The following is a 15,099-nucleotide window of genomic DNA, read 5'->3' as shown; positions in this document are numbered from 1 at the left end:
TAGGAACAATGTAGGAACTTATTTTGTTGTGTATTTATACATACATAATAAATACATTAAAATATATTTTATATATTTATGTTCATAAATAAAGCACTTATTCAAGAAAAAATAAGATAGTAGGAAAAATGCCACTCTGACAATTCTGAGTGTGTTTTAAGTAAATAAATGATGCTAAATGGATTTCACTCTGTGGGCATACTCTTAATATTCCATAGCTCCCTGGAAAAATAGCAAGATAAGGCAAGTTTCCACCTGATGTTTTTCTGACAATACTCTCTGCTAATGCTCCTGAAGACTGAAAGATGTGAAGGATTGTAGTTACAGTTAAAATTATTATGGTGATTATCAAAAGTTATACTACTGTGTGTTGAAACACGGATTTCAAAGTAATAAGGTCCAGGGTACTTTACAATGGAAATCAATAGCCCAAACTCAATTTTTAATTTGGGGAAGTCAATTCACAGAGAGTCTACAGGACCTGCTGAAGGTCACCCAGGCCATGCCTTAACAATTCAGCAAATTGAGCTCCAGTGTTCTTTGTGCATGATGAAAAACTCACCTGAGAACATGGGCTGGTGTGAACTCTCTATACCATCTCAAATTCTACATCTCATTTTCATGTTTATAAAATGTTACATCAGCCTCAGATGGTCTGGCTCGCTCATATTGGAACACGGCTCAGCTGAGCTGTTCACCTAACTATGGCCTATGAAAACCAAGTCCACGTGCATGCTAGTGGGAAACCCTGGCTCATGTGGCTGTCATCCTGGGCATCTCAGTGATCCCCATCCACGTGCATGCTAGTGGGAAACCCTGGCTCATGTGGCTGTCATCCTGCGCATCTCAGTGATCCCCATCCCATCTGCAGTAGGGATGCCTCTGTATTACACAGGGCACACAATAACAAACACAAAATCACGGCCTCTCCAGAAGCAGCTGCCTGGGCCAAACAAGGAGCAGGGATCTCTAATTTCTGTCCCAACGTGCTCCTGGGTACCTGGTGCCACACGCCGGGCTGGAGAAGGGGTTATGGGAGAAAAGAGGTCACCTTCGCCCGCCCCGGCGAGAAGAGGGGCACCCTGCATTGCCCCCCCTGGAGAAGACGGAGCCCCCGAGGGCGGGGTGTCCTGGGCGGGGAAGGCAGCACGGAGCCCCGCGGGACGCGCCGGTACCTCTGAGGGCCTGGTGCATCCCCCCGATGCCGCTGTACAGCTCCAGCACCCGCAGCGCCGCCATGCTCGGCCCGCCGGCCCGCCCGGCGCCTCCCCGAGCGCCGCCCGCCCGTTCCGCCGCTTTTTCGTTCCCCCCGCCCGCCCCGGCCTGCGCCGCCCCGGAGCGGCGGCGGCCTGGGCTTGGTGGTCGCTCGGGCAACCATGGGCGGGATCGGCCCCGCAGGACGAGGCCAGCCGCGGCTCAGCCGACCCTGCCGCACCCTGAGGTGTCCGTGGGGCAGCTCCGCCACTTGCGCCCTCCTGGCAGTGAGGGGGCGGGAGAGGCACCCGCTGCCCGCCGTGACCCCTTGGGGGTCGGTCAGGCCAAAGCAGTGCGGGCGGCTGTGGCAGAGAATGGCTGTGCGGGGTGGCAGAGGGGCTGCTCCTCATGAGAGGGGGACATGTGTGCTGGCCCGCCCGGGGTGGCCTCGGCGGTGCCCCGGGCCCGGGCATTCCGAGAGTTCGGCGTACGGTGATGTTTTCGAGAAGGCCTTTCAAAGCCCGCTCAGGAAAGAAGGAAATAACTGATGAAACTGCTCTTATTCGCCAACGCTTCTTGCTTAACTGAGAAGGAAGAGACTGCTCAATGACACTGTTGCCTCACAAAGCATCCGGTTTTTTAAACAAATAGTGTGTGTGTAGATATATATATATATATATATATATATATATATATGTCTGTGTGTCTGTGTGTATATATAAATCAGCTGTAGTAAATACGTCACAGACTGTTACATGGGTTACCCACCATAGTGAAGCAGACGCTCACCTACGCCTCAGTTTGCAGATTCAGTTTGTAAATTGAAGATGAAACATTAAAAAAAATTTCTAAAAGTCAACCAAACCAAACCTGAACATGTTTCTCAACTAGTTTCTTGATTTAATTATATTGTTGTAGAGCCTTTAAGAAACCTGTCAAAAACAAGGTGGGTTTAAGGAACAGTTCTTTTTTCATACATCATGTCATTGTAGCTCCCACCTCTTGACTTACAGTGGGGGAAGAATTTTTAGCTGAAACTGAAGGGCAAAAAAGAGGGCAAAAGTCTGCTGCCTTTCAAAGCACTCCTCCAAAATACAGGATGCGTGACCTGTGGAAAACAGTGGAATTAGAAACAAAATTTCAAAGTAAAAATATCAGTCCTTGCCAGTTCTTTCAAAACAGTGCTGTCATTCACCTGTCATTCATTTGTAGATCTTCATTATCAGAGTCTGGAGCTGCTGCTTTATTTGTCAGCCATGGAAGGTGACTAAAACAAGTCCAAGTCTATGTCACACAGAAAGAAGTGCAGCAGCTGAGACACCAGAGGAGAGCAGCAGGCGTTGCAACCAGCTGCATGCAGGTTTCCAGCATTGGTGATTGATGGACAACTGAGAAAATGGAATCGCATGGTGCAGCAAAACTAGAAATGTGCTTGCTGGAGAAAAAAGTCATGGGACAAAGATGCTGAAGGCCCTGAAGAAAATTGATCAAGATGTTGAAGATGGGTTACAAAGAGCAAGGTTGTTATCAGCTAAGAAAATATACTTTAGTGGAACCCCTTCAAAATATAGGGGCAAGATGAAAATTTAAAAAAAAAAAAAGCAACTTTTAGACTATTGAAATCAGTAAAGCTGATGAATGAGTTTGAGTTTCTTGTCTTACTATTCCCATAACCTATGGATGACAGCAATGCTAGATACTGTGATGAGTGAGAGCTGTAGTCAGCCAGAAACAGTTCATTTATTTGGAGCTGCCCAATACCTGGAGTGATTAATATCAGACAGGAAGAAAGGGCTGAGACCTGTTTTTCCTTCTCCTTTCCCTGACTCCAAGGTATTTTTGCCATTCATACATAGGAAAAGTGGAGTCAGATGGAAAAAGCAGCAGAGATATCTCTGCAGTGCTGGTTGGTGTCAGTAGAACATTCCCAGCTCAGGGGAAATCCTCCACCTACTTCCTCTTCCAGTGTAGTAAACTGTAGAATATGATCAACATGCCTCCACTCTGGCAACAAAGAAATTAATAAGCTAGATTGGAATTTTATTGGCTTCCTCTGGTAAAGAATGGGAAACACCTAAACTTCCCTAGTGCTCATTTTTTAACAGCTGGCAGCAGTCACTTTTATAATTCTGTATAACTGTGTCTGCCCAACCTGGTTCTCTATTAATTGACAGATGCAAAAAGAACCGAAATGAAAACAGGGAATCTGGAAGCAGTTACTTTTAGTGTTCTTCACTTTAAAAATGTAAAGTCAACATAATGATAACCATATTTTCTGGATCCAAACTTAGATAATAGTATTTAAGGCATGCTGCTTATTTCAGACAGGAGCAACGGCTCAGAAGTGCTGAGATCCATGGCCACTCATATCTTGCTTCTACAGGAAAACCCGGAATGATGGCAGAGAGAGGGCAAGCCCTGTGAAAGCAATTGTTCATATTTCACTCAGAAAATCTTGCTAACATGTGCTGTCATTGTCATGGGGTGAGCTAAATGTTGCTCAAAGTTTGTCTTGTAACCCCAAAGCAGCCACATATCTGCAAAATTTCCCAACTGGATCTCTCTGACTCACTGAAATTTGGGTATTGTGACAGCTCCTTTTTACTCTTCTCCATGCATATAGGATGGATAGGATTCCTATAAAACTCCATGAACATTAAATTTTATTAACAGAGGAGATTAATAGCAGAGTGGAAGTCCAAAGTCCAGCTCCGGACTCTGCATTTTTTAGGACACAAGTATAGGCTGTTTCATGTATCAATTATGGCTCCACAATGTAGCTGGCTTTAAACAACAAATGAAAGGCTTTTCTAAAATGATGCTAATTTATTCTAAATGGGCACATCTACAGAACTATGATAACGCATTGATGAAACAGCTATTTGCTTGACTCAAATATATTTATAGTAAAATACATTTTAAGCAAACTGATCTTTTAATGGTATTTTTAAAGTTGTTGACATAAGCATGTGATATCAGCGTTTTCACTGAAATAGCTTTGAAAACTCCTGCCTCCTACAACTAGCATCATTTCCTCAATGTAGAAGTTTCTGGAGTTTGCCCACATCTCTGATGAGTGGTATGATACAGATAATCATGCCAGGTCTGAAATTGTTGCCTTGGTAATACAACAAACATGTAGTGAAACAGCTACATGTGGTTAGAGGAACAAGAAACCACTGCAGTATTTTCTCTTCTTAAAATGCTTTAGAATTGTTAAAAATGTTACAATTAGCAAAGGTGCACAAGAACAGCACACAAGCATGCCCCTCTTCTGTAAGATTCTGCATTGTACTTAGCAACTGAAAAACAAAATTACAAAATATGACTGGCCCATGTCATCTTGCCCTCAAAGTGAGAAGAAAAGATATTCACTGCTCTGTTTCTATAATTCAAAAAATGCACACAAATCTCCATAAGCAGTTACATGTAAGTCTCCTCCCTGCCCTCCCCTTTGCAGCAGAGCAGAGCCAGCAGGGCCTCTGCTCACCCCCAGCTGTGACGGGAGGCTGCCAGTCTGCAGTGCCTGTCACTGGGCTTTGTCGAGGCCATGAATGTAACCCCTCAGCCTAAGCCTGGGTGATGAAAGGTAGTGAACTTGAAGTTGGGAAGTCTTTGTGAGCATCTTCTCTATATTCAAAAAATGGAGAGAGAGCAGGGAAAACCTCCCTCTGCTCGTACACTGCATGTTTAAAAGTGCCTTCACAGTGATCAGCCAAAACCTCATACTAGCAAATATCAGTGTTGATGGCTGAACAACAAAAAATGCTTCTCTGTCCAAAGGTGCGACAAAACCTCCTAAATACCCAAGTGAGGATCAAGAAGAGTATACAAACATCTCTGCTGTCTGGAAGGGAAGCTCATATTCTGGGTCAGAAATCACTGTGGCCGGGAAAGAATGTGAAGCACGTCATACCCTTGCAATGCAACCAGTGAATTGAAGAAAATCACTGAGAGCATATGGCATCAATTATTGTTTCCATAACCATTGGCCCAGTAGGTTACTAATAAAACTGAAAACCTTTTGCAGTTTATCAAAGTCGATCTTTATCGGATGTTATGTTTCAGAAGGGTATTTATCACAGTTGATTTCTGCTGAAGTGCTGCTCTGTAAAAGTAGCTGTCAACCATAGAGGCGGTACTTCCAGGAAGCTGGCTGGGCTGTGGCTGTATGGCTAAGGAAGGCTATGATTTTCATTTATAATGCCACGCATCTGCAAGACTAGAAATGAAAACCACATCACACCAGGTTTGTCAGTCTCTCTCAATGCATTTTCTAAGAACTCTATACCAACGAAATTTTTGTAGCTGAAATTATTTGGAAGACTGATCAGACACAAACATTTTTAACCTTTTGCTTTTCAAATATAATAATAGCTCGATTTCAGGATTTTATTTTCAGGTTTTGGGGCTAGGCATATACTCTGTAGGGAGCAGGGAATAAAAAGACATTGCTTCTCTAATTAAATCTTTACTTTTCTGGTTTAAATACATTTAAATCTAAATAAATCTGGCTTGTTTGTTACATTTGGCCTGCAGTGGTGACTCGGGCTGGATGAGAGGCATATGTTTACATTATATTATTGACTTTCTTGAACTTACACATTCCAGTGCTTGACAAAAAAAAAAAAAAATATAAAAAACTATATATTCACTGGATTGAACAAAACAGACTCAGAGCTCTTTAAAGCCCCTGCAGTCAGGCAAAAGATTGCTGGTGCAGTGAATGCGTTTTGACTGAGACCTTTGAAGGATGACAGCAGACACAGAGCCAGGCATTTGTTAAAGGGGGATCAGTTCAGGATGAGGTAATGGCGTGGGAGATCCCAGCTCCCTTGCAAGGGCAGGAGGAAATGATGTGGTGCCTGCTGCTCTCTCAAAGGGAGGGGAGGGGAGATGAGGGAAAGAAAGGAAGTGCAGCTGGTGAGCCTGGATATGCCTCTTAACTTCTTGCTTAAGGCAAGAATTTTCACCTCCGGTATCCCTGTATGATTTGTACAATTTACACTGTGCAAACTGAAAAAGACTTGTAGCAGTATGTCGGTGTTGGTCACACCTTCTGATCACAAGGCCATCTAGTACCACCTATGCTTTTGTGGTCTGCAGTTTTGTCTTCTAAGGAGTTCATCCCCTGCTGAAACTGTTGGGTTTTTTTAATTCAGTCCATGTGGTGAGTTTAATCTCTGACTACAGTAGCATTGGTTAGCACAGGAAATGAGATCTGCCATGGTGGCAGGATTTCAGCAGAAGAGTATTTTCTCTAGAGAGAAAGAAAATCTTTAATGCAGCCATAGCAGAGCTGTAACTGTAGTCCTTCTGAGTGACCTTCAGATTAGATTAAACCAAAATTGTATAAGTACTGTAAAATCTGCCCAAGAAGCTGAGCACTTGGTGCCTAGGCAGCACAGAGATGTTTTCCATCCTGGTTCTATTGCTAGCATTTGCAAATGAGTTACTTTAAAGCTAATATAAAACTATTTGATATAAGTTATGGATTGCAATTGCAAAACTTACCATACTTAAGATATTCTCTTTCTGGCATTGGAAATGTCTACAGATATCTGTAAAACACACCAATATAATACCTACCCAAAAGTCTCTTGGAAAATAGTCTATATTAAAACAACAGAGTTGAAGAAGTTGTGAGATTTTGTAAGGATAAACTGAAATAAAAGAAAAATTGAAAAGTTATTGTGAAAGAAATCTCTGAAAAATATAACAGTGTAATTTTTGGCTGCCTTTGGGGCCCCTTCCCCTTTCCTTTTTCCCTCAACTAAGAACAAAATCTTTAGGTTTTTCTAAAGTTGAAACAAACTTTTTTTAGAGAAAGGACTGTGAAATTTAAATGTTATTTTTGCCAAGACATTTTGGAGAGAGAAGCCTCCAAAAGCCTAGCCTAAAAGGGCCAAGAAAGCCTAAAATAGTTATTTCTGAAGAAGAGAAATCTTGTTGCACAGGACATATGCCAGAACGGACTGGCAGTGTCAAAATTCAGCGGTAGGGAGTTGGGCTTACTTAAAACTCCAGCAAATATGTTTCACATAAATCAACAGAAAAATACAATGGGAGCTTGTTGGAATTGTCCATTGGGAACCCCGCGTGTCAGATTAAGTCCCTGAGGATGATTTTATCACAGTTTTGCTGCCACGTCAGATGTAGCACTCATCTCCAAGAGTATAGGACACTGTTGTTCAAAACCTAACAATACTAAACTCAAGTAATTAATTAACCTAAACTGGGAATAATTCACATTGTCATTGGCAGTTCAGGCTTCATGTATATTGTAGTACAATAGTGTTGTGTCCTTCATCTGTGGGATAGCTCTCAAGATTCCTCTTGATGTGACAGAAGTTGATTATTTTCAGAATACAACTGCAGATCAGTGGCATTACAATATTAAGGGCAAACCATGCCTCTCCCTTTGAAATATCCTGATATCTGACCCGAATGTTCTTTCATCCTGATGTGCTGGACTTACATGCTAGGCCTCGTAAATTCTGTCATGGAGTTTATAAAAATGCCTGATCCATGTCAAAGAAACAGCTACAAACACTGGCAAAAGTCTGAGTTAGCAAAACTGAAACATCTACAAAGCTCCTGAACAGCTGTGAGGTCCTTTCTCCTGTCATCCTACACATACTCTCTTCTGCCTAGTATGTGTATTGGACCATATACAAGACCAAATTCCTAAGGAAAATTTCAGGTAGACAGTGAATTGTCTTTGTACTGGGAAACAGGACACTGTTCCACCTTAAAAGGTATGGACCCCTCTACTCTTCCAGACATTTGCTCTCTTCCTTCTACAGCCATATGCATTATCTCTTCTGTATTTAACTAATTTTCCGCTCAATTCCTTATGACCTACAATATATTGTGCATCCTAAATCTGGATCATCTTCCCTTCTTAATCCCAACTGGACAGAGTATATTTATGCTTGAAAATTAGGCAGAAAGCTGGCAAAACCAGCTGTCTGCAAAAACAGAATGTCTTTTTAGAAACTCAGTCTTCTCAGCTTTGGGGTGTGTGCAGCACCGCCTCTTCCCTTTGAAAGGAGCCAATTAATCCTAGAATGGCTAACACAAAGTATGCTCAGTTTATGAGTCTCATTGGAACCAAGGATTTGGCACAAGAACTTGGACTGGGGAATCCACTAAAAACTTGGCCTTCAAGGAGCTAGTACTGTTCTGCTTGTCCTGGGCATCTCAAAGGAAGAATGGAACAATTGCTACACGCAATTAATCATTCCATTGCTGTGTCCTGCCTCTTCCTCAGAAAGATCATCAGTTCCTGGTATATCAGGGCAAGAAAACATTATGCTATTTATGCTTTGTGTAAAGGATGGAACTAGGGGAGAGAAAAGAATGAAATCACTTCTCAGATTTAATTGTGTTTTGGCTAGAGGAGCTCTTTAAGCAGTTTGAGTTGAAAAAGCTTGGCCAAAAAGAAGTAGTAAGTGTTTAACTGACAGGGTTCATTAATGGCGTACAAAAATCACTTCTTTTAGATTTTCTCAAAGAGAGGAAGGAAGGATGGATGGATGGATGGATGGATGGATGGATGGATGGATGGATGGATGGATGGATGGATGGATGGATGACTCATCCTTGAAAAAGTTTGCAACCTCAAAACTTAAAACAGTGAACCAAGACAGTGCTTCCCATTGTAATGTGACAAGTGTGTGTTCGTCCACACTGCTGACTTCTACCTGAACCAACAGTTTGCTGCAGGAATTGCAACGTAGTGCTAAGCAAGGCCAAGATGGCCAGGTCAGCAGTGTGGCAAAGACATAAAAAAAGCTACACTATGCATTTTGCATTGATTCTCCTGAAAACTTGAGCTGCTTAATTCAAATATTTTGTCTGATATTTAAGATAAATGGTCCTTATAAAGTGCCTGTCATGATCCTTGAACAATTTCTTGGTCTTTGACAATATACAAATTTCGTGAAGCAAGAATGAGGAGAGATAAAATTTCAAATTATCTATTTTGGGGCACCCAAAATCAAGACTGAGAGACTTTGTGTATTCTGAAAATTTGTTCTGCTTAAAGAATTTCAGGGTGAGCATTGAGCCTTAAGCCATGCCAAATCTCTTCTCGGTTTGGAAAACCTCATTCTGTATGGCCCAGTCAGTGCTAACTGTATTGCTGCCATTCAGCAATCAGTGTTATTGATGTTAAATGAAGTGAGACAGGGTGTCATTCTTAATTTATTTTTGTTTTTAAGGGATGGATTATATAAATTGCTATATTTGTGATAGAGCTTAAAAACTTCTCTTCTCTGTTCCTAGAGGTGTGTATGGCATTTGAGACAACCTCAGGGCACAGGACTGTAGTGGCTTTGAAAATGAGCACCTGATTTGGTACAGAAATGTCCTATTTTGATACAAAAAGCTTCCTATTCTGGCAATTAGAAACCATAGTAGAGAGGCACCTCATGCATGACAATAATATTTCTTTGGAAACGTAAATCATGCAACAGGGTGGCTTGACTCATGTTCAAATCACTTCCTTAATAATGAAACCCCTGCCAGTTTCATATAGTTCATTATACATAAAAATAGAATATTTTAGACAGACTTGGTTAGTTTGGAGTATAGAGCCTAGTCATTTACTTGAAAAAAATCAGCAGTTAGTCATACCAATTTGATATGCTTTGCAACACTGGCAATGACAATAGGCAACATAATTTTAAAAATAAACTTCATAAAAGAATTTGCCAGTTTATTTATCAAGACAAAAATTAGTCAAGAAAGTTACTCAAAAAAGGAGAATTTAGTGCTGGAACATTTAGATGTTCTGCAGCCTGGTGATACTCAGAAATCCAAATCAGCTTCTCCTAGTCAGAATGCAGGGAGATGCATTATGAGGGTTCAGAAAAACCATCACTTCCCTGGATGTACTGGCCTTCCTTAAACTTGTCTCTCAGCTAAAGGGAGGGACTTCTCCCAGATGAAGATTGGAGCCAGAATTGTTTGTTTTTTTTTTTTAAACATGGACCTTTCTGTTTCCAAAAGCGTAGCAGTCTTTGTGCTTTAGGCCATGGCTGAAGGTGTTCTTTGACAGTGAAAGCCACAGCAGTCACTCAGTGATAGGCCACAGCACTTAGTCTGGCTGAGCACTGCAGTGCTCCTCCGGTTCAATTGTCTGTAGGGTGTTAAGGGTCTTTTATTTCCTCATGTTAAAACATGTCCCTGTTGCCCAGAGGTTGTTTAATAGTCATGGTGCAGGGGATGTGTGAAGGAATGCCTCTACAGCCCCATACATGCCTGGGCTTACGGTTGCAGTATGGTACTGACACAAAATTTATTGTATTTGCATGGCAGGATGTTTTTTCATGGGTATTTAATCTTTATGTGTCTTTCTTCACCTCCCGGAAGCAGAAACTTTAGAAAAAGAGCATAAATCTGATTAAGAAAAGCATTCATATCTGTTTAGTCCAGGTTTATGTAACTGGAAAGCACATTGAATATTTGGACTAAATTAGTCTCATTTCTTACTGCTTAAATTAAATGGTAAATTTAAAAAATGAAAAAAGAAGTGCATGCCAAGTGCATGATGTTCATCATTGAACATCATTTCAATGATGTTTTCAGATCAACAGATATTTTTGCAAGGAAATAGTAAAAATTCTGTTATATGTACTTTTTAATTTTTAGTATGACCAACATGTAGAATAAAGCCATTCAGGCACCCGTACCTTTTCTCTATGCATATCCACTTTCCCCATTAATGAAAGTTACACACAATACAGGTGTCTTTTTGCTAAATTTCTAGAACTTGATTCCATATTTCATTCCTGGCAGTAAACCAACACATAATTATCTGGGGAAAAAAAAAGGCCACAAAAAAAAAGGCATAAAAGAAAACTTCAGTCTGAACTGAAACTCTTGTGATAAAAATACCTGTTTGTTTTTTCAAGAGTGCCATTACCTGTAATCTACTTCTGTAGAGGTGATGGCTAACCAGGCAGCTGCATGACTGCACACTGGAATTGCAAGGGAAGGTGTTGCAGTAAACAGCACAGATGACAACCAATAGTTTATGAATAATCCCCAACGTGGTGCTGAGTGATGCTCTTAGCTGTCTGATCTTCATGTCAGAAGTGGTCAAAATCTCCATCAGCCACTGCCTCTGAGAGTCCCATAGCATTTTCCATGAAACTAGACATTACTGTGATTTCATTTCCATTCAAATACACTCCCTGTGATTTTTATGGCTACACTGAGACAGAGTCTCTAATGAGAAGGACAGGAGAGATCTTTTTGCATTTCAAGGGGACATGTTTTAATCCCCTTGGGGGCTTGCTATGCAAATGTGTGTTAAATGTATTACAGCTTACAAGAAACTTACAGCTTCTTCCATTCCTGCATCTGTGTAAGTGCCAACCAGCAAAAGGCACTTAAAGGTTTACTGTAGTCCAAACAGCCAACAATATCTGAACATTTCATACTGAGACACAGAAATAGGCAAGTGGCCAAGAGCACATATGGCAGCAGTGACATAAATATATGGAAATTACACTTGAAACCTGAAATGGGTAGGTCATATTTACTAAAACAAATACCTTGGATTTTAGGGGCAAAGCATTTCTGAATGAGGATGATTCTTGCATATGTGTGCCATTGAAGATTTTGCGAAGTATAAGTTGTACTCTGTTAGGAAAAACAGATGGGGCACCAGCACACCTTTAAAAAACAACAGTCTACCAAAGCTATCAGTATTTCTGAGTCCAGCATCTTTAATCTGTGAGATTGTTGGTTATGTGCTGTTTTGCTTTTTGCCTACTCACAGAATGAGTATGTACTTCTGTGCCAGGGCTCTCAAAGGCTTACAGCTCAAACTTGATGGCTTAAATAGAGCTCTGAGAGGGCTGGGCAGCACAACAGCGTCCAGGCTGGGCTTTGGGAACCCTTAGCCTCAGGAATGCTGTGTGACCTCTGCCTCTTATTCAGTGGGTGAATGGAATGAGCTGTAGCCCAGGACTTATACTGCAAGCACTTCAGTAGCTCAACCTTGTCAGCTTCCTTTGCTTGATTAAACTTCAGTGAACAAAAGAAATTAAAACCTCAAGGACTTTCTTTTAGATACAAACTGCATTCCTGCACTTCTGGTTGCCAACAGAATGAAAGCTAAGCAGAATTTCCTTCAAATAAGCAAGATCTTTAATAAAATACATAGGTTTACATTCTTCCTTGTAAAGTACATTAAGTGAAGTACAATAGTTGACTACTGTGAACTGGGGTGTGAAGATTACCTTTTTCTTTACCCACTGTTCATGTTCAGGTTTATCAGAACTTCCAGTGAAGATATTTCTTCCAGCAGGACTGCAAGCTAAAAAGAATCAAAAATCAATGGTAGTTTTGCATCCCCTAAGTGCTGAAGCAATACATTACAGATAATATGTCTACAATGTATCCCTCACTTCCCATAGCAGAGAGAAAAATGTCCCTTACCTGATGCATCAGTTCAGGATTTCAGAATGTGAGTCGTGCTTTGGCCCCTCAAGTTTAAAGTTATCTAAATGGCAGAGATTCTGTCATCTTCCTTAAGCAACCTCTGCATTCATGCTGAAACAATCAGCTGCTACTCACTTTTTCTCTGTTAACTTTTATGCAATTGCTATTGCCCTGTACTACCTACATCACTCTTTTCCATTGCTAGTAGTCCCATTTTGATAGTAAAATTGCTCTAAAAACACTGGGATTTTTGTCTGGCCTTTTATTTTACACATATTTGTATGTACTTGCAGATCATAGTTAATGAGCAATTATCATTTTGCTGGGTGCTCTCCTAAGACTCTGACCATATGCCTACCAAAATGAATAGCAGTCTGTTGGGTACAGAAGCAGAGAAACAAACCTTTGTTAAAATCAAGCCTGCTACTATCCTACTTATTTTCCCGGAGCAAGATCCTGGATGCAGCAATTTCAATAATGTACTGTCCACACAAAAATCCCCTAAATTATTCCTGGGATCATTGTTACAATAATGGCAGAATTAAGCCTTAGGCATGTAAGTGCTTACCCAGCTACAAGGAAAACATATTTAACCTGTAAAGTTCATTCTTAATCATGGGAGCTGAGATTGCTATCATGGGAGGCAGCTAAAGAAAACACATTATTTTCTGGCTGCTTATTTTGAACACTTGGCAGCTCTTTGTGAATAGTTAGCATAATTTTTCCCTGATCTTACTCTTTTGGAAAACTCAAAAGTAAAGGAAAGGTTCTTAAAAAGATATCTAGATAAATATACACTATACCTATAGAGGGGTTTTAATATGTTATTCGGAGTATTTTGCCAGGCCTGTGACATTAAACTTGCCAACCCCTTCTTGCAGCCACCACGCTCACTCTGGAGCGGGACAACGAGATGAGAGGGGTAAACCCAGTGCCCATTTCAGCGACGCCGAAGATGCCGCTGCTGTCTCTCCGTCCTCCGCGGGCGCGCCGTGCCGGGGTTCCCCGCGCCCCTTGTGTGGGACACCGCCCTGCCACGTCCCGCAGCGCCGGCGGAAACCTGCCAGCCTCCGGGGACTCAGCCACAGCAGAAGCTGCCGCCCACCCTCCGCACCCCGCCGGCTGAGCCGAGCCGCCCCGCTCGCCGTCTTTGTGTCCGCGGCCGCCGCCCCTTCCCCGCGGGCGGGGCGGAGCGGGGCGGGCCCGGCGGGGCGGGTTCGCGGCGCCCATAAGAAGGGGCCCTGGCCGCAGCCACCGCCCTTCTTCGTCGCACACCCTGGTCGTCCCGCTCCGCTCCCGGATTACAAAGCCCGCGCCGCCGTCGCTATGAGCATCAGCACGAAAAACTCCTCGTACCGGCGCATGTTCGGCGGGGGCAGCCGCCCCAGCACCGGCACCCGCTACATCACGTCTAGCAGCCGGTACTCGCTGGGCAGCGCCCTGCGGCCCAGCAGCGCCCGGTACGTGTCCGCCTCGCCCGGCGGCATGTACGCCACCAAGACGACGTCGGTGCGGCTGCGGAGCAGCATGCCGCCCATGCGGCTCCACGACTCCGTGGACTTCACCCTGGCCGACGCCATCAACACGGAGTTTAAGGCGAACCGCACCAACGAGAAGGTTGAGCTGCAGGAGCTTAATGACCGCTTCGCCAACTACATCGACAAGGTGCGCTTTCTGGAACAGCAAAACAAGATCTTGCTGGCCGAGCTGGAGCAGCTCAAGGGCAAGGGCACGTCCCGCTTGGGCGACCTCTACGAGGAGGAGATGCGGGAGCTGCGGCGACAGGTGGACCAGCTCACCAACGACAAGGCACGAGTGGAAGTGGAGCGGGACAACCTCGCCGACGACATCATGCGGCTGCGGGAGAAGTGAGTGTGCCGGGGGAAGGCGGGTTCGGGCTGCCGCCGCGTCCCGCTGCCTCCCCGCCGCCCTGTCCCTTGGCGCGGAGGCAGCCCCGGAGCATCCCGAGCGGTACCGGGCGGGGCGATTTGGGGGACCCCCCGCTCCCTCCTCACCGCCGTCTTGCCCCTTGCAGGTTGCAAGAGGAGATGCTTCAGAGGGAGGAGGCCGAGAACACCCTGCAGTCCTTCCGACAGGTTAGCGGTGGTGGAGGAGGGAGGGGCCCGAGGAGGTGGTGGCTGTGCCTGGGGCGGAGGGTGGGAGTGCAGGAGTTTGCTTTCCTTGCACAAAGAGGTTCCGTCAGTTCTCACGCAAGCCCTCCGTGTTTTCTTTAGGGGGATGCTGCAGTCTGAGGGGAGGGGAGGTAAACTATTGTCCTGCTTTATCCGAGTCTAGCCCCTTTTACAAAAACACCCCAACGTGGAATCACTTTCCGATCCAATAAAAGTGAAAGGGGGCCATCTGCTCGCTTGGCTGAAGGGTATTAATGGTTTCTATGGGATTCACCGTGGAATGCAGATACAGGCATTATGGCAAGTGTGGTGGCAG

General features: G+C 43.6%; 3 protein-coding genes across 8 annotated transcripts in view; 1 reads left to right on the top strand and 2 right to left on the bottom strand.

The window, feature by feature from the left end:
* The window catches only part of TRDMT1 (tRNA aspartic acid methyltransferase 1), a 28,976-nt gene extending 27,704 nt beyond the window's left edge, over positions 1–1,272 (bottom strand). The window contains exon 1 of one of the 5 annotated variants that reach the window (XM_059842417.1): positions 1,176–1,272. In XM_059842417.1, the coding sequence (XP_059698400.1) occupies positions 1,176–1,239 (64 nt within the window). In that variant the 5' untranslated portion in view covers positions 1,240–1,272. Of the gene's footprint in view, positions 1–1,000 lie in introns of all 5 variants that reach the window. The other 4 variants (XM_059842442.1, XM_059842426.1, XM_059842435.1 and 1 more) reach the window with 4 other exon arrangements.
* An 11,062-nt stretch (positions 1,273–12,334) lies between these two features.
* ST8SIA6 (ST8 alpha-N-acetyl-neuraminide alpha-2,8-sialyltransferase 6) overlaps positions 12,335–15,099 on the bottom strand; it is a 72,467-nt gene continuing 69,702 nt past the window's right edge. Inside the window, exon 9 of the mRNA XM_059842466.1 lies at positions 12,335–12,526. The gene's annotated coding sequence lies outside the window, so the exon portion shown is untranslated. The remainder of the gene's footprint in view (positions 12,527–15,099) is intronic.
* The window catches only part of VIM (vimentin), a 174,927-nt gene continuing 173,724 nt past the window's right edge, over positions 13,897–15,099 (top strand). The window contains exons 1-2 of one of the 2 annotated variants that reach the window (XM_059842394.1): positions 13,897–14,519; positions 14,687–14,747. In XM_059842394.1, the coding sequence (XP_059698377.1) occupies positions 13,978–14,519; positions 14,687–14,747 (603 nt within the window). In that variant the 5' untranslated portion in view covers positions 13,897–13,977. The remainder of the gene's footprint in view (positions 14,520–14,686; positions 14,748–15,099) is intronic. The other variant, XM_059842384.1, reaches the window with a different exon arrangement.

This window comes from Haemorhous mexicanus, chromosome 1 (assembly GCF_027477595.1).
Source record: "Haemorhous mexicanus isolate bHaeMex1 chromosome 1, bHaeMex1.pri, whole genome shotgun sequence".
Lineage (NCBI taxonomy): Eukaryota > Metazoa > Chordata > Aves > Passeriformes > Fringillidae > Haemorhous > Haemorhous mexicanus.
This window is presented reverse-complemented; position numbering and strand designations above follow the sequence as displayed.